The sequence below is a fragment of the Mangifera indica genome, chromosome 11, assembly GCF_011075055.1.
Source record: "Mangifera indica cultivar Alphonso chromosome 11, CATAS_Mindica_2.1, whole genome shotgun sequence".
Lineage (NCBI taxonomy): Eukaryota > Viridiplantae > Streptophyta > Magnoliopsida > Sapindales > Anacardiaceae > Mangifera > Mangifera indica.
The window spans coordinates 5,785,839-5,810,133 of record NC_058147.1 but is presented as its reverse complement, the minus strand read 5'-3'; the positions used below and the strand labels follow the sequence as shown (position 1 = coordinate 5,810,133).

The window sequence follows — 24,295 nt, the reverse complement described above, 5'->3', positions numbered from 1 at the left end:
GAATTAAAGAAATAAAAATTAATCATGAGAACATTTTGGTGTCTTTAAATAATGATAAAAAAGACAGAATCTTCCATATCAGTCCAAAATATAACTTTAACAATTTCTGAACTGAATAATGAAAACTGAATAACGAACCTGAGTTCAGGCTTACAACAATAAAACTTAAAAGCCTAATCTTAGCAATGGACAAATAAATATTCCCTCCGAGAAGACTCCTGTCACAGCTCAAGGTTCTGCACGGCCGGTCGAAAATTCTAGCCCATGACAAATCTGCACTGTTTGTTTTCGCCATTTTACAATATTTACCTATTATTATTACCCAACCTTTCTACGATACTCTATAATATCTCCTTTACCTTTCACTTTCACATTCGAAGGATAGCCGATAACCTAAAGAAAATATATAAATAAAAGCATAGTTCAGGACCATGCTTCAACATGGTATCTACCGGCCCTTTGCAAAGACTTAAGCCAGATTGCAGCAGAGTCCTTTGGAGCGCCACTTTCTTCCGATCCAATTTTCTCAAAGGCTGCCCAAACATCGGAGGGCATTTTGGTTGATGAGCCGGCAATATATATAGATGCCCCCTCAAGCAGCAAATTCCAAATTCTCAGACCATGTTCCTGCATCTTATGCTGAACATAAATTTTCTTTGCTTGGTCTCTTGAGAAGGCAACATAAAATCCTCCACCCTTTGCTTCTGAAAGTACCCCATTGTTTTCTGAATGAGACAACCAAAAATCTCTGTACAAAAAGTCATTCTCGTTGTTTCGGCAACCAAAGAAGAAGATAATTGGAGCAGTTGGACCAGTCAGAGATTGAATGGCTCTTTCCTCTACAAATCCACGAAATGGCGCACATCCAGTTCCAGGCCCAACAAGAATGAGGGGAGTTGATTGTGCTGGCCGTGGAAGACAACCTTTATGAAACCATGATGGAATGTATGTTCCTGCTTACAGCAAAATAAAGTTTTGCAAATCCACAGATAAGATAAATAATTGAATCACTGAAATAATCTTCATAGGCAAGATTAATTATTTAACTGTGTCCATACCTTGTTGAGGATCAAGACTTGCAAGCCACGTTGAGCAGAGACCCCTCCGCTTCCTCTTATAAGGTGTCATCCATGACACGACACTGACAGTCAAGTGCACTTGATTGGGGTGAGCCAAAAGGGAAGAAGAAATGGAGAAAGCCCTTGTTTTTAATGGAGGAACCAACTGCACTAGCCAATAAAATGGCATTTGCACCGACGGGAAATCCTCTAATACCTACATTACAAGGTAAGAAAATCAAATACTGAAAAGGAGAAAATATGCTGTCAGCAATTAGAATAAGCTATATTTGCCGTGTGAAGGATTTCCTCTTAAGCATTAAACAAGGATCAATGAAACAACATATGAATAAAAAAAGGATGGAAACAGCTTAAAGCGTCAACTACATTCTCAAAGGCAGGAAACAGTTTAAAGCATCAACTACATTCTCAATTTTACCTCCAGAACAGTTCTTCTTTCCTTCTGGTTGTATTTGTACAGATCATCTCTTCCTTCAGGTGAGGCAAAATATTGAAGTCTTTCCTTTTCATGTTCAGCTGTTGCGAAAAAACTCATAACCTGAAAAATAAAATTCAGTATGGAAAACTAGTAAGTAAACAGGAATTCAAAAGGCATGAACAAGAATAGACATGATTAGAATGAAATAAAAAATATCAAGGATTCTCGCCTCAAAGAAATAGCGTCTAGGGGAAGCTGATGCCACATCCATAGTCAATTCCACAAAAGTTTTTAATTTTATAGGGATTTCTATAGTAGGAAGATTGTTATTTCTCTCTCTATAATGAACCTGAAACATGCGTGAGTCAACATATACAGGTTAGCACAGTGCAAAACAACTTCACTCAGTTTCTTTATATATAAAAAATTCAGAATACCAAAAGATTAGTCCCATCAAGGAGGCAAAAGAGATAAATAATAAATGTGCACACAAATGCACTAATGTACATATATGAGTTTTGGCTATGTAATCAGAATGGTAACACACATGCCAGCACATACATTTATGAGTATTTGTTAGATTCATAATAAGCAGACTGCGCATGTGTTACGCATCATGACCCAGGAAAAATGGAAAAGCATATGCAGATGTTATGTATGTGTCAAAGAGAAAGACAAACAGACATGGCAGTGACAAATCCCACTTAATTGCTGGAGGAGTATAATATACATGTAGATTCTGTAACTGAGTAAACAGTCACTTAATGGCCAAATGAAAACATAGAATAATCTCTAAGGGCATGTAAATGAAAACAGGAACCTAAGAAGGCTACTGAATTCACTGTAGATGGATGTCAATGTAAAGACTTACTTCTATGTTGCAGTATGATTAGTACAGTATAATAGAAGACAGAATTTTTCATTACATGAGAATATGAATGCATGAACGAGATTCAAAATGTCAGGTAACTTTTTTGTTCTCCTAAAATACATTTCCGTGAAAGTTCATTGCAGCAATTGCACTGAAGCCAAAAGCTGAAACATGCATAAATACTTATATTGATCCCGTCCTCACAAAAAGAAAAAGAAAGAAAATTAATCAAACAGGAAAGTACTATTTACGGTGATAAATGCTTCTGCATCCAAGTTACAACGCTGTATGAAAGCATTGACTGCAGCAGGGTCCTGAGAAGGGAGAACCTCAACAACATCACCAACTTCATATTCAATAACCTGAAAAATAGAATGAAGAATCAATTGCAAAGAAACAAACAATAAACTTTCTTTATTCAACATCAAGCGGTATAGAAAGGCTTGACCTAACGGGTGAGAAGTTGTGAAATTAAATTGACCACATGACAAATAACTTACCTCTGAAACAAATTCAAATTCAAAGTGACGCACGTCCTTTCCACACCCTTCTCTAGTCAATTGTTGATTTTTAACCTAAAAGATGAAAATTAAAAACAAAAAAGATATGAGAAAATAATTTGGTTAGTTGATTTAAGAAGTGGAAAGAAAGATAGAGAGCAAACACGTTGCAAATATATACATAACTAGACTTTAAAATATATACAAAGATGTTCATGATGCACACGACAAAGTAAACAAGAAGAATAATACTCAAAATTAAGGTGTTACATAAAACATCGCACAAATTCAGAAACAAAAACATAACGCCATGTATAGTATAACACAGTTGAGAGTGACTAGAATATGACACCACACTGTTGAATAACCAAAATAGATCATACAAGCAATACCATTTTAAGAAAGCAATCAGGCCTATTCTTGTAACTGGAGAGATTTCCAGAAGACATGGAACGCGCGGCCTCAATTTTTGTCTGAATACCTTTCAAATCTGAGATAAAAACAGGGAGTTCAAAGTAAATAGTTACTCTAATATAACTTAGAAGTTAAATATTCTAAAATGAATATAAACATTTTTACAAATAAAAAACCATTGCTCAAATTCAGAAAATAGCTTCACAGATATTGACGAAAGGCTATGACAAAGGAAGTTGACATCTAATCACAACTCTTCCCAACACAAAGTGACAGTCATAACATGGTGTGACAGCTAAACAGTCTAATCAAATTTTTTCACTTAAAATTAAACAACTGACCATCCAAGCAAAATAGGGAAGAAGAAAATAAACTAATGAGAAACAAAATAAGATGCCAAATTTAAAAGAATGTAGCTAGATGACAAATTGACACACAAAATTAAGGTGGTAAATTTGTGTTGCCGCAAAAATAAAATGATGCACAATGCTAAAAAAACAGAACCTCAAAGCGTAATATTTCTTTGCTTTCTTCAAAACAACACATGCATATAAAAAACCATAATACTTCTCCTTACAAGTGTAATGACTTTGAAACACACATCATTTACCGGAAAGAATAAATGAAGCAGCCCACTCTCATAAGAATAGGTGACCAAATTATTATAAACAAGAAACAAATCACATTATATATAATATAATGTAGTTGGCAATCACCAAGAAACTCTAAAAATTTTAGTTACCTGAGGCAATAGATATATGGGAATCTGCATTGCTAATGTTATGATATGTGATGTAAACTTTTCGTCGATCAATTAATTTTGTGTCTGGTACCGCAAAATCTGGACCTTGTGGGAAGAATGAGGAATTGACTTGATACAACCTACTCCACAAAGATAGCATCCATGGATCCAAAGCACCTTCATAGCTATGGAAGGAAAAAACACTTCTCAAAAATTTTTTTCATCCCAGAAGTTGTAATTAACTTGGGAAAAGAATAATCAAACACATTTTTGTTGCAGCAAATGTTGGAAAAAAAGAAGAAATGGAATTTATGACATATCCGCTCCCTTTGCAAGTAAAATAGTGCCGACCACATGCTAGAGACCCGAAAGCTAAATAACAAGATATATATTCAAATTAAAAGAGCTGCTTTTAAGTGCGGATATCACCACTTCAATTTACATCAAAAAAATAAAATTCACTTTGATCTCTATATCAGATAATTCACAAGAAATAATATTATAGATCATACCTGTGCATTTTAACTTCTATACGGTTACATTGGAATGCAATAGTAAGAAACAAGTAAAAAAATACACAGGTCCAAAATTTGCCCAGATCACGTAAATGACTATCATCTCATTCAAAATTTAACCATTCTCAGCCCAACATTTGGCATTTTAAAAGTTCTCTAACAATTAATAGTCAGATATAGTAGTCAATCAAGAAACTACTAGTTGCTTTGTACCAAAATTAGCCTTTGTGAGAACTGTTCTATGCAAATTGATGGGCTTAGTCATTGCAGCAAAAGGATAACTTTCATGAAAATTGAAACAAAGTTTTATATGTTGATAATTAATCATAAAGATCACCCAATTCCATGTAATTATCATCATAAGGGCACACACATAAGGTTTCAATACAATTGATCAATAAAAGATAAATTCCCCATGTTCCAAATGACAAATTGTATTATCAAACATAAGTGTCAGCTAATCATAATCACTAAATCCTGTATCATGTAAACAAATTCAAATCAGGAAAAAAATTGAAAGATGGAAAATAGTCCTGAACCTTGTCAATCAAGCAATATCTTCCTTAAAATAAAGTAAACTGGTACCATACCCAGAAGGATGCTGATCATCTCCTAAACCTCGTTCAACGACAGCCATAGCTCCAAGATCTGAAAGTCTATTATCAAGCTTTTTTGCAGCAAACTGCAGCACCAACAAGCAAGTTTATCAGAATTGAAATGTTATGTCAACCAAAATTTTCCAAATTGAATAGTAATATTTATTCCATGTTTGTATCATGATTTCAAAGATCCAAAGAGATATGCAATTAATTGTTTAGGGCCACATAGATGATGAAATAATATGAGAAAGGATATGAAGATGATTGACTTGTGCCACATTACTTAACAATATAAAAGTTTGTGAAAGAACTTGGAATGTATAGCATTAAGCATCAATATTTAAGACATTAGACTTTCATAGAATGGAAAACATACAATCCAAGTATTTTTGACATAAAGGAAACCCCATTCAACAGACAATTAAACATTTCACAAAATAATAATAAAGAATGTACAAAGAATTGGTATAACAACGAATTCCTCTCATGATGCAGAAAACAGATGAGTGTGATATTGAGAAATCAGATATACATAGCCTTTCCTTTTTTCTTTAGAAAAAAAAAACTGTCTTTGTAATATAAAACTGAAATGTGAGGAGAAGCCAGAAACATATATCCTAGGCAGGTTTAATTATAGTTCTCAAAATCCTACACAAGAAAATAACAAAAATTTCCTAAGCACAAACATAATTCAAGCAATTATTACATTATATTTCTGGTAGCCAGAATCACCCAATCCAAATACAGCATAATGAACACCTTTCAGCCATTGCTTACTCAAGGTCTTTTGCAGAAGAAACCTCCAAAACACCTATCCATATGATAGAAAGGCATCAAACATTTGGGTGGCATGCAGCAGAAAAGGAAGCATAAGCAACTTGCATTCATGATATAATTCTACCCAACCTTCATTGAATCTGGAGTATCTCCCTGGCCTGTGGTAGAAACAACAAAGATTACAGTGTCCTCTTGAGGCAAGGATCCCTAAGACAAAAGGAAATGCGTAATGTGTAAATAAAAGGACTGAAAACCTATCATGCAATCATTAGCCAAAAAGAAAAATTAAAGTTCATGACACTGTTAGTAATAGATGACACTTGTAAGAATCCAACTAGTAGATTGTTTACCATGAGGAACTATAACCTTCTAACAACTTCTATGTAGAGTCCTAGACATCATGAAATGTGTGACAGGCACAAAATTCAATAATTGAATTAAATTAAACAAAAATAGAATTTGTATAAAGTTATACATCCTCGATGAATATAAAATATTAACCCCAACCTGTGCAAAATATAACATCCTCTTTCTTCTCTAGTTTGATAATAATCTTATGGGGCATGTCTTATCAGAAACAATCGTGTAGGACTATTGGTTCCAGTAAATTCTTAAGGTTTAGCTCGTATCACTATCTCAGTATCATAGTTCTTTTGTGACCGGATGGAAAATTTCGAACATATTGTTGCAAGCAGAGTGATTAGCTCAAAAGACGGTAAGATGAAAACCTAATTCAATAAGCTGTCTAGTACAATATACAATGGACAGGCTTTGCTGTAGCTAAATCCAATGAAACGAAGTGAAAGTTTATGTAACAAAATACAAAAACACTTTAGTTACTAAAATTCTAGAAACAAAAGAGAAAAGATAAATCACCTTTTCCTAAAATTTTCTCAACGAATCCGAGAAATCTAAAATTTAAATTGAGACTTACAGCATCAAAGTCGTCCATGGAACGAATAACAACGGAGCAACCCCTGCGCTCGGCTTCACGGCCAACACGTTCGGCGGCGTCCAATGCGTTGCCGGTTTGCGAGGCGTATAGTATCAGCAGCTCATTTGACTTGTGATCCTCCATGCTTCGCTCAAAAAGTGAAATCAAATTAAGGGTTAAAATCAATACTTTTGGTTCACTAGAGGAGGACACATTAATAGTTTACTTTAAAAATCCTCATTTACCCTGACAGACGTTAGCTAAATAACGGAGCGAAAATACATCCGACTTTTCCCTCGTTTAAAAAATTTTAAAAGAAGAAAATTTAAAAATTACAAGAAATAAAATAAAAAATATAATAAGACGGAAGATTCAAAAACCTAGAACTGCAACTTCAATATCGAAACGACTTTTTTTTACAACTCGCCACGTCACCGCTCTCCAATGTCGACGTCGAAGACTCAGCTACTTCACGACGTCGCATTCATCAAGCGGGAACCCCTGAATTCCGTTTTGTTGAATTAGAGACCCCGAGAATAGTTTTTTAAGCTATATCTCCCTGGATCTGAAATTAAAAAAATGATGAAAGTTGTTGAATTGGATAAAAGAAACGGTGAAAGGCTATACGAGTCTACAGGTGTAGTGGTATTAGAGCATATTATTGAAAGGTCTCGCGAATTAGGGACCTTTTCGAAGATCCTTCTCTTCCTCTGGGACGGTAGGACGGCTGGTTTAAGATGTTTCGGTTTGGGTTGCTGTTAGGGTGGTGAAAAGTGGCAGTTGTTGTGGTTTAATTTACGAGGGTTCGTTGAAATTAGGCGGGTGGATTGTTAAATTTGGAAGAAGATATTCCGAGACAAAAACACTGTGTTCCCCCAATCATAATTCAAAATTATGTGTGAATCCTTTTATTTCAATAAAACTATATTTACACCTTCTTTTTTTATATAAATGTGTATATATATTAATGTGTTATAAAATAATTATGTAATTTTAAATTAATAATAAAAAATAATATTATACGTATCTATTATATATATAAATATATACATATTTATATATGTCATTAGATGATTTTGTATTATTTTATTTTTAATTCGTAATCAATCCATCATATGATAATACACATAAAATATGTATTTATTTATGTATCTAAAATAAGTATATATTATTTTATTAAATAATAAAATAACATAAAATCATATAATGAAATATCCGTATATGTACACATTTGTGCATTAAAAAGGGGTAAATATAACATTGCTCCTTTTATTTACTCCATATTCCTGGGGCAAAGGACTTATTCTCATCCAAGATTTACCTTATTGTCAAATTTTTAAATTTTAAAAATCTAAATATCCGCTTGTCTTCGATCGATTCCATTGAGCCATCTTTGATTTGCCTGTCTTTGAGAGGCAAGAGGGAGTGTAGGCAAAAAAATAAGATGGGTTGCCAATCGGAGAAAGGATGAAAGAAATAAAATCTTAACAAAAAAAAAGTAAGTTTTCAAAATTTAGAATGAGAAAATTATTAATTGTTAAAACTAAAGTAGACAAATAAAATAAATTATTTTTAATATTATTAATTAAATAATAATCATACTTATAATATTAATAAATTTTATTAATTTTAATATATAATAATAAAATTATTATTATTATTATTATAATGGTTTTGATCACAATAATCACTTTGAGGTAAAAGTTAGTACCGAAAATTTCTCCTTGTAGTAATATAAAAAAATTTCTACTATAAAATATGAGATATTAATTAAAATATGTAAAATTTTATCTGCTTAAACCTTTTTAGGCAAACGTACAGTCATTTTACTTTTATAAGTAAATTTATTTGTAATTTCAAAAATACCCTCCTAGCTCTGTAGGTGTCATACAGGGTGCGTAGGCGCATGAATGAATGCTTAAGTGGGTGCGGAGTGCGCGGTGTGTACGGAGTAAAATTATAGGCATCATTATTTAATATAATATATAATATACCTATAATATTTAATATAATATATATAAATAATAATATTTAAATATATATTATATTATTTAATAATATATATAAATAAAAAAAACAGTGCGAGAGTGCGTGCACCCTCGCACTCTGTTTTGTTATATATATATATGAGGGTGCATACGCACCCTGCACATACTCACGCACTTCGCACGTACTCATGCATCCCGCACGCACTTATACACTCTGTACGTACTCCCTATGCACCCACGCACTCTGTAGGCACCCGCACACATTCACGCACTCACGTATCTTGTACGACCCTTGATATTTCACACACGGAATGATTGAAAATGACGTAATAAGTCAGACGGTATTTTTGGAGTTACAAAAAAATTTGCTTATAAAAGTAAAACTATTATATATTTACCTAAAAATATTTATACACAAAATTTTTTATCGATTTTAATTAATATCCCATAAAATCTCGAAGAGCGAATAATTTATGTTAATTATAATATACTAGGAGAATTTTGTGCAATCTGATTAAATTTTGATTGAGTAAAACAACATTTTATATTCATTGTATAAGCATTTTGGGCCTTTTTTTTTTTTTTTTCAGATAAAAGTACAAAACCCGGTTACTTGTTAATCCGAGACCAGACACATAACCGATGCACACGGCTCCATGGCATATAGGGACGGCCAAAAGACTTATTCCCACGCAAGCTGTATATTGTAACCCCGTAATGATACATGATAACCCTCAAAATTTTAATATATGGGTAACAATAAAATTATTATTTTTAAAATATATTAAATATATATAAGATTTATTATATTTATATTTTTAAATTTTAAAAATCTTTTTATTTATCTTAAAATATAAAATTTTCTTTTCATTTTTCTTTGACGATATCTTTGACAATCGATGACATCCATAAAATTCTTTTACCCATCTTTAACCATTGCCTTTGTATAAGTTAAAAGAATAAAAGAATCTAGACAATCTAAACAACAAAAACATCGTTCACCTTCATCTAGCAATGCTTTCATCGTCCAACTAGGCATTAGCTAGGGAAAGATTTTTCTAACCAATGCTTAGTTTGGACAATCAAAGCATCAACTGTCGATATCTTTATCATCTAGATCATCTAAATTTATTCAATCTATACGAATCTAGAGTCAAAAATGAATTATAAAGTTTTATGGAACTCACCAAAGAAAAAAACACCCCCAACTTTTAAAAGAAAAATGATGAATTTTTAAAATTAAAATTTTTTTTAATATTATCATCAAAATAATAATTTTATATTTAACCTTAATTAAAAATTTTAATAAAAATTATCCCATAAATACTACTTTAGTTTAAAAATATGGGCAAGTATCAATTTGAGATTACACCGTACCGGCAGGAATAAGTCCTTAGGCCTATTGGGACAGAAAATTCCCCACATAGTAACCCCAAAATCAAGCAAAAAGGCCAGCACCTCCACGCAAACATATCATTGCTGTCAATCAGTTTTCGTTCTAACATTTTCAAGAGAGAACAGCCAAAGTTGAAAGTAGATTCAGATATTAATATTGGATTAGATGTTCTATTATTATTACAGACTCCCATATGCTTAGTTGATATATAGGCCTAATATTTTAAGACTCAGGATTTATAATTTAATACATTATCCAGTAGAGCCTTGACGAGTTTAGGCCAGCAGCCAGAAATTCTTCTGCCATCTAGTGCTGATAAGGTATCCACCCATCCCTTTGCTTTGCTTCCTCACACCAACAGTCAAGCACTCAGCATTTTTTATGCACTGCTCCACAAACTCCTCAGTTCTGCTCGTGCCACAGAAGCTACAAAACAAACCCACCACCGTCAGATGGATCTAAATCAGAGATTAAGATCATAAAGAATTATAGATCAAAGCAAGTAGGAAGTGGGTCACTTTAGTTAGGTTTACACCCACCAGTTAATGAGTGGAGAAGGCTTCTTTTGACCCAGTACTAGCACAGATACCTCTAGCTTTTTAACTTGGTTTATCACTGTGGCCAGTTTTGGTCCCTGGATCACCAGTGCTTCAATTTCCACCTGTATATTTGCCCCCAAAGGTAGAGAAAACACAACACCACTTTAAACAAAGAGACAGAAATGCATGCTATCGCTCTTTTTCATGGAAAACCAAATGTAGAATGAAAAAAAGAAGAAATAAAAAGAGATAAAAGCGACTGAAAAAGAAATCCCAGATTCCTATCCTGGATCCTAGAAAGAAAAAGATAAGGCTGAACAAACTAATGTGGCGGGTGAACATGTTTGCTCTTCTCCCGTGGAAGAATATTAGTAAGACTCCAAGGCAAAAAGAGTAACCCAAATGGACCTCTCTAATTATAATGTTGGATCTATCAAACAAAAGCACAAAAAATTCAAGAAAAGTGCTTACTATCTTGATTAACCAAGAAACTCTGACATGAATAAACAAAGATTTTGCATACCTCAGATTTGCAGGCCTTGCAGAGAGAGCCAAGGGAGTTAGCGAGGCAAGGAGAATAATTAGAAGAAGAGTCATGGTGATCGGAAGGAAGTATGACATGAAGAAGTGTGAGTAAATCACCCTTGTTGGTTACATGAGTAAGAGCCCACATCATTGCATGCTTGGAGTGAGAAGTTTGATCCACTAAAACCATCACTCTCTTCCTCATCACCAACCCACCATTATCTCCACCGCCGTAAATGTTCAGCCCTTCCATTTGCTTCAAACTTCCCTCCCCGCAGTCCCTATTTTCTCCACAGTAGTTGTTGCTACCACCACCACCACCACCTATTCCCCATCTCCAAGAAGATGATCTCGAATCTTCTTTTCCGCTAAGTCGCCTCAAAGACGAAACAGAAGTTGACATTTTCCTACACAGTTAGACCAAATGTGGAGAGAAAATTTAATGCTTCACAGGTGTAAACTACCATGCATGTGCAAGCACTGAAGAGGGAGTAAAAGTGAGAGTGTTTTGAGTTGGTTGTGCTGGGAAGTTGTGAGTTTTAATAGTGCAGACAGCGATGAAACGAAAATGAAAACAGATGAGATCAGAGAGGACAAAAAGAGCGATGAATAGGGAGGTAAGGTGATGATGCAAAGCCAAGACCTTTTATCTTTGTGCAGGCTTCAGTTCACGGGAATCACTGCAAGATAAATTGTGGCACGAGTTGAGAGAAAAAAATAGTAAATAATCCGTCTTCAGTTTTTTATGATGAAAGAGAGGAATCTCAGTACTTTACATAAATTCATGATTAGATTTCTTTTGTACGAATCCTTTAAATTAATATATATATTCATGGACATAGTAAATAAATACGTGAATGAAATATATATATATATATAATATAATAAAGTGTAAAAATATATTTATAAATAAAATTATAAAATTTATATAAAAAATATAAATTATATATATATAAATATATAAATTTAATATAATATATTTTTAATAAAATGTCATTAAAAATTTACCATTTAAATATTTTTTAATAAATTTTTAGCTAATATTTAAAATATAAAATATTTAATCATTTTTAAAACTAATATAATATAATATATAATTAATATTCAATTATTATTAAAAAAATATATGAAGTGATTAGAGATTTAAATTACAAAAAAATTGATTTTTTATTTTATATAATTATAATACTATAATAATTAATTAAAAATATAAAAGTTATTTTTTCACTTTAAAAAAATAATAAAAAATTGACACAAATGCATGTTTAATAAAAAATATATATAAAACATGTGTTTAATAAGTTTTAGATTAAAAACTTTAAAATAACATGTTTAAAATATAAATTAAACTCGAATAATTTATGTTTTTATTAACGAGGTCATGATAGAAAATGTACAAATGATTTCTTTAAAATAATAAATAACCTATATACAAAGTGAGTGAGGGGCTCAAGTTGATTGGTGTATATGTAAGAGTGTGTATGTAATTGTTGGTTTTGTTGATGAATTATTATTTGTTGGAGGTGTTCTAATCCTAAGACATACGTAATCTAATCGAAGGTACATTAAAAGAGGATTAAGTCATCTTTATATAAACTAATCGAACCTAAGAAATCTAAAACATAACAAAACTAATGATTTTAAACTATAATATAGGCTGCGGTTATAAGATAGATTATCCAAAATATGGTACCAAAGATGTTGTGCGGGCAAGGGAAAATTTTAGCCCGTAACAACATTCTAGGCAGGCTTTGGGGTTCGGCCACAGCCGGCGGACCAACTAGTGGCGGCTATTCCATTGAAGTTGATCAGTTACTTTTCAGGCGGCTTATGCAACTTGTGATTGATGGTTCCTAGTCTTTAGATTAAGAGTCGCTGAAAATGGGTTCCCTTTTATGCTATGCAAAAGGAACCACAGCCTTGAAACTCTTCCAAATCATGCCCAATTTAGAATGGGAGGTGAAAGAAAGAACAGAGAAATTTAACTGAATTTGTGATTGCGTCTGCCCTATTAAGATTCCCCAAAAGCAGCTACCAACATAATATTGATTCTTAAAAAGAAAATTTTCCTATTTGATTTATATATAAAAATTTTAACTGTTATATATTTAAAAAATAAATAAAATTAATAAATATATATTTAATTTATATTATTAAATAATTAGATAATTTTAAATTAAAAATAAAATATTATTATTATTATAAATTTTATTATTATCCGTCGGATTTTTTTCCCCCACTCAGCTTTGCTTCTCCTTAGTCACAGTGACTTGACTGCACAGAAAAATCAGACCCACAGAGATGACAGAGACAGACAGTCTATAATTACATCAATTTATTATTATTTTATGTACATTAATTAATTAATTAATGGTAAATGTAAATTTTGGGAAATGTCAGAATTGGGTCCCTCGTGAATTGGGCTTCTTGGGCTAGTCGTACACGCAAATAATTGCTCCTGATACTTCGCCGAAATTACCATTATATCCTTTTTTTATCCTCTTTCCTGCTTCACTCGAAATAAATTTGATCCGTCTGGTGGCTTCAACAAGAACTTGCATCTAAATTACAAGTGATAAAGGAGTTGTTTTAAATTCTATATAAATAATTATATATTTTGCATAAATTCTTTGCTTGGGAGGGTGTGTACGATTAGTTTAGTATGGCCTAAAAGTCTTTATAAATTAAATTAAAAATAATAATTAATTTTTTTTAAGATAAAATCATATCTAATTATTATGAAAGTACATAATGAATCATATTTTTTTCATTGTCCTTTTGAGTTTGACTAGCAACTGCGAATAACATTTATTTCCTTTGTCCACCCCCACATTATAAATGGTCTAAAATTAAAATTTGTAATCTTACACTGGGAAGAGCAGGCTTTGAAAAGGAATAAGTAGAGTGTTGACTGTGGAATAATAGACCATTCCGGCAAAAATGGTTTAAGGGTTGTGTGAGTGAGTTGATTGACAAGGCTTAACAACACAAAATGAAAGTCCGAGGCATCACGGAATCATCTGACAATCCAAATGCGTTTCCTTTTTTTTTTATTGGGTCATAGATTTTTGCGCAACTTGAGACGGAGCAGGCCATAGAAAAGGCCAAACTATGAACACTGTTTAAAAATCCATTGCGTCTATTTAAATATGGACAGGAAAAGACGAGACTTAACAGAGAAAAGAGACGAAATGGCATTCGTCGCCAGCTTTTTGTTAGTTTCAAGTCTCGTAACTATGCAGTTGGTAGTACCCAAGGGAAAAGAACTATTTCCTACGCTAAAAATATATTCATAATAGATAAAAAATTTAAATATTCATCCATCTCTAAATAACTATTAAATTTTTATTAAATATAATATTTTATCTTTTATATTAAAATTATATAATTTTATCATATTTTCTCTTTTTAATTTTAAAAATTAATATTTTACTCTCATATCTAAATTTTAAAAAGTGACTTTTACCCTCCTAAATCTCTAATTTGTTTTCACTCTCCCTTCGACGACTAACGATGATATGGTTAGAGAGAGAGTGACAAATGTTGTCTAGATTTGAACAATGCTCATCGACTTTCACTAAACGACGATCATCGTTCAGAGGTCGACCTCTGGATGAAAACTCCTCCATTAGTGGTCAACCGTCGCCAGAGAAAGTGGTTAGATTTCAAGAGAAAAAAGTGAATTTTGAGGTTAATACATCATCTCACTTCTTGTTTGATTTTGGCCTCCAAATTCGACGCAACCAGCAAAGCTGGTTGTCGTTATAGAGCTCGAAACGAGCTTCGCGTTGATATATTACAAGCCCGTAACTCCTCCCGGATAAAAAGTTATGGTCGTTCAAAGTCTGTCTCATATAGACCCTATAGTGTTAAAAGCGTTAATTTTCATCCAACCCGGTTTTCACGGACTGCCTCACGGTTTAGTGTAAAATTTTCCACCGACCCCTGTAGATCTCCCACTGTTCCCCCTTCCCCTAAAATTTTGAAAACGTTAAATTTCTCTCCACCCCACAGGCGTTTGTGAGAGATTATCGTAACGTCAACAAATCTAATCTATTATCCAGACAAAAATCATCACTTCAGTCTCTAATTTTAACACAAATCAAATCTACACATCCAATAACATAAAACCCCTCAAGAAATTCAAACAAAATAATCAAGAATCAAAACATTTTATGCATTATTCAAAATCGAAACCCTAAAAATTTAAACCACAAAACCTCTCTCAAATCTCAATACTTCTAACAATAAATTAATTCAAATAAGAAATAATATGATATACTATCCTTATTTGTCATTTTCGATTATCAAAAAACATGAAAAATTAACGGAAAAAACAAAAACTCATTATGCCCATAAGAGATCTAAATTTTCTCTGAATTTGAACAATAAATCTATAGAAAATATAAGATTTATATATAAAGACAATTTGATTATTTCTCAAATTGAAGGCATTTTTGTTTCTAATGAGCGTGAAATCAACCCCTTTCACTAAAAACCTTTGAAACAAGAATATTTATAGATAACAGGGAGACTACATCACATCTCATTTGAATATAAACATGATTAGAATTAATAAAAAGACAAAAAGAGTTTTCAATATAGCTCCTCTTTACCCATCCCTTTTTACTAAATGGGTCAGAAGATAGTAACTGTTGCATTTTAGACTAACTAGAACAAATAAGGGAAAATTCAGCTTAAGTTCAACTGGAATTGGGAGCAATTTGCTGAGTCCTCAAACTCCAGTATGTGTTATGGTCTCTACCCGGATCCTCGGTGAGGTTAAATGGAATCAAATGCCTTTTATTTGAATATCAGTTTGCTTTAAATACTGTTATCAATGCAAGGAGAACCCTGTAACTGTTGCTATACAATGAATAGAGGTCTGTGCAGCTCTCTTTTCTCCCCGGTGGATATTTGGCCGCACCAACTAAATCACACTAAAATTTGAAAGGTTAGTGAGTCGATTCCGTTAGATTAGCTTCATTATTCTCTATCTGAAACTACCATCATCCCTTTAATTGGGATCCATTCTTCCCGTATAAGATTGACCCAGTAGTGAAATATCTTCTGGAGATAACGTTAATGCACCACTACTCAAGTAATGCCGAGCACCTCGAGCCCTGTAATACAAATTTAGTTAATGAAATTGAAAGCAACAGCCAAGATTTTACATGAATAATTTATAATCTATTAGAATTCGAAAGAATGCCAATCAGAAATCAAAAGCACCTCCGTCTCTTAGTCTTGCTCGTGAGTTCTGATAAACGGGAAGTTTCTGATCTTGAAATGCAGCCCAATGAAGAAAGATATTCATGAAATGCATTACCTTTCAGTGCTAAGTAAGATTTCTTGGGAACAACGGACTTAATTGTATTGAAAAGACTTGACTTCACCTCACTGCATTGCAAACCACCAGAGAAGCTACAGATGTGATTGCATTGTATCCCCAAAATGCATATACTACCACTAGTATGTAAACTTCAACTGCGTAATTTCCATTCAAGAAACACTCAATATGTGCAGCTTTATTACATGAATAATGTTATACACATTCAGTTTTGAGTATTTAGTTGAATATCCGGTTTGTGTTATTATATAATTAAGTGTTTTTTTATCCTTAATTCGAAATCACTCAATCACATGATAACACTCAATTAGATACTCAAAACTGGATATATATAATTTTATTGTTATTTCTATTACATGATATCATAGGTTAGAAAAAAATTAGTTAAGCCCCGTTCTCCAAAATGTTTCTCAGTTGTCGAGGTAGGACAAACACGATATTGGATTCATGTTCATCCAAGTCAAAACATTCAAATCATGCAAATGATATTACAAGCGTGATGGTAAATGTACGTACCTTTCTAACAATGCTTTACTTTCGTGTGGGTTTGTCTCTAAACCACAACCAAAACGTAATGCCCTACCCACTTCATCACCCCACCTGAGTAATTTACTGGATGTCTTCATATCAGTTGTGCAAGAAAACATTTCCCAACTCAAATCCTTCATTCTATTTGTGGCTAGATTTGATACTACAGTTGAAACACTTTTTGCAGTAAAGTGAAATCCATGCTGTGCTATTGTGGAAGTCATCTGTGAGTGTTCATCACGCCAGCTGTATGGATCTGATTCCTCACAAGGAAACTTTGACAGTTCCAAAAAATCCTGCAGAAGTAACAAATTATTAACATGAACCACAAATGCAAAAAAATAAAAAAACGAAATGCTCCTTTATAGTATCATAATTTAACTTACTAGAGTTTGGCACTTTGAAAGTAACAGGTCAGAATCAGAAATTAGTTTGCACATCCCATTAGCAAGTTTTACTATTTGAAAAGCATCTGTCTTTTCTGAGGTGACGTACTGTTTTAGGTCTGTTTTACTTTGACGAAGTCTATACCATGATTCTTTCACTAAATCAACTGCCACACAGCACCTAATCTTCTCCACGGGATCAGATCTCTTTTCAAGATCTATGCGGCTACACTCATCCAAAACTTGATACCCTCTTGACACAGCCTCCCCGTGTTTGTTTTGGGAATCTTCCACATCTTCTCCTTGAGATGGTTCTGCAACATCACAAATATTTCCCAATATATCTGAAAAATCATGTAATCTGACTGGAGATTCATCATAAGCTTCAACAGGCACAAGGTTAAGATCGAACCCATTTCCAACAGAAACTTCTACAGTTTCCGCAACATCACACTACACACTGTCCCGGATAACTCTACTCCAGTTTCAGTTTCTGGAACAAACGTTGATTCTGGGACACATGATACATCAACTAATTTGCATGTACCATTAATATAGCTGTTTGATATTTCTGAACATTGATAATGCTTTTCCTCAATGTTTCCTGCTTCAGAATGGAGCAGCTTGTCAGTTGGTTTTACGTAGTTATGTGTATTTGAAATTTGAAAACTACCATAATCTTCAGGGTATATTTCTTTGTTAGTACTCTCCTCTGCCATTGGAGGACATATACCAAGGGAGAGATTATCTTCAGAATCAGAAGATGTAACTACATTGACTCTTCTCCTAATGTCTCGCCGAGCAAATGAGACTGGGGCACCAGGGAAACTGGAAAGCCCGCAAGCAGTATTCAGAGGATCTCCAAATTCATTGTTAGTGAGAACAGAGCAATTCAAGCTTAACATTGCTTCCTTCTTGGCCTCTATGCTGTCTGTTTTAATATTATGCATATCTTGCCTACTTAGCATTTCCTTGTGTCCCCCCTCTGCTAGCTCCCTCAAGACAGCATTTTCTTCCATCAAGGATAGTGACTTGGAGATCTGCTTCTCAACCAGTTCAGATAGCCTAGATGGGAAATCCCAAGGGATTATCTTCGGAAGCAATTGATGACCAGCCTCAGCATCAAATAGTAGTGGACAACACACATTCCGCATTCTTTTATCTGAAAATTGAATAAGTTAATGTTAAAGGTTAGAGGCCTTTTCTCTGAAGCCTATGCAATGTTAATGGCTGAAAAAAAAAATGCATGCAAACCATGTACTTGATCAGAGATTTTTGTGATTCTCATGCAACAGGCCAGCATTTGAAAAAAGCATAACAAAAAAACATTCCAACTGTTTGGGAAAAGCCTTTGCAGTCACAAATCCATTAAACAAACAGAATGGATTCTTTTATGATTGATCTACTAGTCAAAATACTCCCAGACACAAACTAACCTAAACAGAAGAGCAAAGAATACCACTGAAAACGGTTTATATGAAATCTCTTGAAATAGCAATATCCGAAACTAATTCCCAGATCTCATAATTTGGGGAAACAAAAAAATAAAGCACAACAATAATAAGCATGAATGCCTGTCCTATCGAATAATGCATAAATGAATTGCATGAATAACCTTTTCTAGATCTTTTATTCTGGTACCAGAACTGAAGATGCATAATGGTTTTCCGGATATCTGTATCACAATATCCAATCAACTGCTCTAGTAAATGACGTTCAATGTCCACTTTCTCAGCAGCACAGATCTATAGAGCAATAACAGAATGAAGTCAAGTGAATATATACTTCACAAGTGAAAGCACAGTTAAATAAAAAGTAGCAGTAGCAGCACATACCTTAAACAAATGGGAAAGCAGATCTTTTGGTGATGGCATGGTGAAAGATATTTCAAACCTGTTCAAATTGTCTGGCAAAACGACATCGTTACCTGGGTAATAACACAAACAATGAGCAACAACATGAATCTACTAGAAAAAATGTATAGAGACAATAAAAATAATTTTAGACAACATCCTCTTACTATTGCTAGTCAGTATTACAGGCCCCTTAGCTTTTTCCGCAATTTGTTTAATGGCAGATATGAAACCACGGTCTTCAGCAAAAACAATATCCACATCCTCAAAAAGAATCAAGGGTTTGACATCTGCTCTATCATAGATAGTTTTCTCTTTGCAGACATACTTCTCTGACATTCCCAAGACGTCATGAGAATTTTCTTTATCTGATGTGCGAAACACTTTGATCATCTCATCATCAACTTGCTGCAGTGCTTCACCATTGCACAGAACTTTGGTAGATTCCATGGTATTCTTATTCTGCAAATCCAGAGGATTTCCCATTGACCTGGAAGAAATACACTGTATAATGTAGGATAGACAATTATATTCTTAATAATTGATTTTTGAAAGAGCTTCGATTTTTCATAAAAAATAGCCCCGTACAACTACCAGGAAGAAAAAGTAAAAAGAATCACAGCAGATCACGAAGGGAAAAACCTGTTCAGGCAATGCGATTCTAAAGCTTCTCCAAATTTCTGCTTCACAACAGCTCCTAATCGACAATCCGATGCATTGTTCTATAAAACACAGTAGATCAATCAAATTCAAATTTAACCTTTCAGTCAAAGATCATTGTCATAACATTAAACAATCATATTGCACTCCTTTTATTTAGTGAAACGACTAGATAGTCAAATGATAGAATGAAAGAGTCCACACTGAATACCAAATAGGATATCGCCAAACCATATGGAACAATGATAGAGCAGTTATATCTGACTTTTTTTGCAATACTGCAAATATGGCTTCCCTTAATTTGGATATGTAAAGGAATGAAAGATTATTCTATTTTCTAAAGAAACTGGATTTCTCAAGAATTCTGCAATTTCCTTTCCCCTACTGTACTTGAAACTTCAGGTTCAAGTACAGTTTCAAAATATGCATAATAAAAGGGATCTGAGAGGGGTTATGATGAAGAACATAATATTCAATAAGCATTTAAAAGTTCCACCACATGACCAACTATCTTTGCGTTTTGATTAATAGTTTATTCATGTAAGGATCATTAAGCTGGTCAAGGAAGATTGCAAAAAAATGATTCAACAATACTCTGTAAGTTTAAAAGTACCTCTAGAACTTTAAATCCTTTCTCAATTGCACAAGCGTGAATAGCTGCAGATTTCCCACTCTGTAACAAAGAAGACACTTTAACCATCTATATATAAACCAAACAGTATTGCATTGAACATATATTAAAATAGTCCAGTTATATATCACTCCATAGTGCAACTATGTCCATTAAAAAAATAAGAAGGAACTTTAAATGTAGATTACCAAAAGACAGCAATGTGGACAAACCTTCCCACACTCATCTAATGCATATAGACCGAAGAGAATTACTGCTTGAGCAATGGAAATGCAAATTATAGAACAATATTGGAAAGTGTTTTGTATTTCATAACCAACCATCTGAATTACTCAATTCCATTGGTGATTGTCTACAAAGCAGTTTCTCAGATTAGTACATTTTTCAATTTGAAATCAAAACCAAATGAGAAAAAAAAAAGGAAAATGGAAAAAGACATCACTTTTGTGAATGTCGTAGATTCGAAAATCAACTATCAAGGAACTTAAACAATATTGAACATGAATTTATCACATATCCAAAGAAGTATCATTGGACCATTGTGACACAAGAAAAGAAGATACTCATTAAATAAAATTTTGACTGTTCCCAAAGTAAGTTCACAAACAGAAAACAGCACAATACAAACTTCAAACAGTAATTGATTAAAGATAATACAGTAGCAAAAAAATAAAACATACCCCAACAGGCCCTGTAACTAGAAGAACATTCTTCAAGCCATCTTCATCTATATTTTCTGAATCAGACTCAATTGCATAATCACCTTGCGAACTGCATTTGTCACTACCAGAGGAATCTTTGATGACCCGAAATTCTCTTTCATGCCAAAATTGCAGCCAGTCACTTATAAACTTTACTGATTCATTATTTCCACACACCTGCAGGAAATTGTTTGATTTAGCACCAAAATGGATCAAAAGAAGTAGTTTATTAAATATAGCTAACCTCCATGGCATTTTTCGGACGGTATTTGTCTATCCATAGGCTATCCTTCAGCTGACTACCGCAACCATTATAGCATGACATTAACCTGCCAGTGCAACAATATAATCAATGGACTGAACAGTGCAACTAGAGATTGCTAACAGAAAAAAAAAACATATTAAATAAAAACATGCATTAAGTGAATGACCACAGTGCAAATTAGTATTAAGCAAAACTTGAGACTAGTATGAGGACATGTAGTAGCATTTGTTGGTAAAGTGAAAAACATAAAACAAAACATGAAAGCACAAAAACCTTATCTTGATCTTAAAAGTAGGATGTTTCAGAACATGCAAAGTAAGCTACAAAAATATTAAGAGCAGTTTGCATGTAAATAATAGAAGTACTGACTAACTTTGAAAGTATTTGTGAGAATCAAGCTAACGGATAAATAGAATGTGTTTCTTATATCAGAGATGAAAAAATAAAAGATGGATGGTAAAATAGGTTGCCGCAAATATGATTTCCAGTAAGTTTGTTACCCAGAAAATCTGTACCTTTCTTGAGGAAATATAAATTTCTCTTCCACATCAGATTTTCTAACAGAAGGAGCATTTCCAGGTAATCTAGTTTCATCCAGCTGATGGTCCTGCTAATGATATCACTAGGATGACTCAGGATCATAGTATAACATATGAAGTACAAAACATAAGATTCAAAAGAGCTAAAGGAAAATGCCTTGCAGACATAATTCTAAGAAAAACAGGAACTGGTCAAGAAAGAACATGTGTAAACTAAGATGTTATATGTACCGCATCTGATCCATTCAAGATCTGACAGCATGCCTCCTGCTCATCAACTAACATGACTGAGACTTTTGGTGATGTTTCAACCACATGTTCTCCTTGAACAAAACATTGATCCAACAATATCCTGTCTTGAAGAAGAGATTCATCTCCGGGATGTGAATCATGGGGAAGCTTTTCTAAATTTAAGGACTCAACAGAGCTTTCAAACACAGTGGAGATTGTGCCCTCCATATAACAACTTCCACCGGTAGATGTTTTCTCACAAAAGGTCCAATTTCCCCAATTAATAGACACAAATTCATCCTGACTCCTTTCAAATACATGAATAGGACCAATATTAAGGTTTTTATCTTTTCTTTCAATTGAACAACAATTACTGTCTACTTCGGTCATCTCCAGATTTTTCTTTCCTGTTTCCTTACAGCAAAAAAAGGATGTATCTGCTTTCCAGCAAAAATCCGCAAATTTTCCTAATCAAAGATGTGACAAAGTTTGTAAGCTAGTATTACATCCTTCAATCATAAAGCAAGCAAATGTTAAGATTTTTACAAGGTAAAATACTGCATAATCTCATCCATTATTTTTTTCTTTTGTTTTTTCTCACTATAGCCAGGCAATACAAATTCCATACTAACACATTACACCATAAAACAAAGTCTTTATGTTACTCAATTTCCAATAATTACTTCTAATTTGACTGATAATTTGATGATAAACATACACAACATTCAGCACACAACCTACGCACATAATGAATATATAAAATAACTAGGGATAAATATTCATCCAAAAGGATCGAGACTGCAACAATATTTGAAACAATTAATTAAACTATAGGACAGAACTATGCACAGTTACCAACCTCAGCAGTCAATTTAGCTTCTAGTCTTAAATTAGGGACGGGAGGAGATGGCTCCTCACTCTCCATGACATTGTTTAATACTTTCCCACTACGAACCCCGTTTTTCTTCGGCGTAGAGCTGTTTGGAGACTTACCTTTCATCTACACATAAAAAAAATTAAATTAAAGGCAAAATTTTATTTTGCTTAGCAGCATCGATTCAACTGAAATTAGACACGAAACAACAATTCAAGTAATTAATCCATTATTTTTTTAATTGATCTAATGAAATGACAACATGATTTATAATTGCATATAAACTTGCCTTTTTAGAAGATTTAGTCGCTGGAGGCGTTGCCTTTCCCTTTCGCTTTCTACTCTTCTTGCCCTGACTACTACAACAGAATTCCTGATCATCTTCATTATCACCCTCTACATCACATTCCTTGTAGGCAATCTGATCTCCGCCGTCACATTCTTGTTTGGGTGATTTCTGCGGAAACAGAGTCGACTGAACGAACCGCCGCCGAACGTTCCTTCTTCCAGACTCAAGCTTGCCTTCTTCAGCTAATCGATCCATTCTATAATTTCGCACAATTAGGGTTTTCTTAAATCTTTCGGTTGTTATAGTTTAGGACTTTTTTTCATCGCCAGCGTGGGAGAGTGAAAGTGTAAAATAAAACGTTATCTGGAGAGAGGAAAGAGATTTATGGAGGGAAATTGGATTTTGTTCCCGCCTTACAGTCTGAGAGCGGTTCTACGTAAAACAGTCATCGCTTGCCGCTGGGATTTTTATTTTATAGTTAAAAGATTGGGTAATCAATTAAATTAGTCAAATTAGAGATCTATGCTATAATAATCACATCGAGAGTAACTGTTTCTGTTGCTTTTGTATGATTTTGATGTCATAAACTACTTGCAAGAGGAAGGTCAACTCCTTGAGGGATCATCTAAATGGACTCCACCGTGACATGGGTTTGAAATTTGTCTTTGATACGTTGGCTTGATTAAGAGAA

General features: G+C 33.4%; 3 protein-coding genes across 7 annotated transcripts; all 3 read right to left on the bottom strand.

The window, feature by feature from the left end:
• Nucleotides 1–49: 49 nt before the first annotated feature.
• LOC123229268 (NADPH-dependent diflavin oxidoreductase 1) lies at nucleotides 50–7,689 on the bottom strand. Of its 5 annotated transcripts, XM_044654931.1 has the most exons (13): nucleotides 7,230–7,689; nucleotides 6,850–6,994; nucleotides 6,045–6,122; nucleotides 5,845–5,949; nucleotides 5,130–5,221; nucleotides 4,025–4,209; nucleotides 3,261–3,358; nucleotides 2,869–2,943; nucleotides 2,620–2,730; nucleotides 1,727–1,846; nucleotides 1,498–1,617; nucleotides 1,059–1,275; nucleotides 50–953 (listed from the first exon to the last, which is right to left on the bottom strand). In XM_044654931.1, the coding sequence occupies exons 2-13, from the start codon at nucleotides 6,991–6,993 to the stop codon at nucleotides 424–426; spliced, it is 1,875 nt and encodes a 624-aa protein (XP_044510866.1). In that variant the 5' UTR covers nucleotide 6,994; nucleotides 7,230–7,689; the 3' UTR covers nucleotides 50–423. The 5 variants fall into 5 exon arrangements, with proteins under 5 accessions (XP_044510866.1, XP_044510867.1, XP_044510868.1 ...); XM_044654932.1 differs by lacking the exon at nucleotides 7,230–7,689 and having other exon boundaries at nucleotides 6,850–7,093; XM_044654933.1 differs by lacking the exon at nucleotides 7,230–7,689 and having other exon boundaries at nucleotides 6,045–6,073; nucleotides 6,850–6,986.
• Nucleotides 7,690–10,364: 2,675 nt separating this feature from the next.
• On the bottom strand, nucleotides 10,365–11,974 carry LOC123229218. Its single transcript, XM_044654874.1, has 3 exons — nucleotides 11,296–11,974; nucleotides 10,773–10,894; nucleotides 10,365–10,659 (listed from the first exon to the last, which is right to left on the bottom strand). The coding sequence occupies exons 1-3, from the start codon at nucleotides 11,698–11,700 to the stop codon at nucleotides 10,509–10,511; spliced, it is 678 nt and encodes a 225-aa protein (XP_044510809.1). The 5' UTR covers nucleotides 11,701–11,974; the 3' UTR covers nucleotides 10,365–10,508.
• A 3,872-nt stretch (nucleotides 11,975–15,846) lies between these two features.
• LOC123230043 lies at nucleotides 15,847–24,080 on the bottom strand. Its single transcript, XM_044656143.1, is given in 17 exon segments — nucleotides 15,847–16,420; nucleotides 16,530–16,697; nucleotides 17,164–17,471; nucleotides 17,562–17,988; nucleotides 17,991–18,723; nucleotides 19,177–19,306; nucleotides 19,397–19,488; nucleotides 19,582–19,904; nucleotides 20,057–20,136; nucleotides 20,688–20,747; nucleotides 21,386–21,583; nucleotides 21,651–21,735; nucleotides 22,187–22,281; nucleotides 22,442–22,851; nucleotides 22,854–22,908; nucleotides 23,301–23,441; nucleotides 23,605–24,080. Coding segments are annotated over 17 exon segments (3,666 nt in total). The 5' UTR covers nucleotides 23,860–24,080; the 3' UTR covers nucleotides 15,847–16,314.
• Nucleotides 24,081–24,295: the final 215 nt, after the last annotated feature.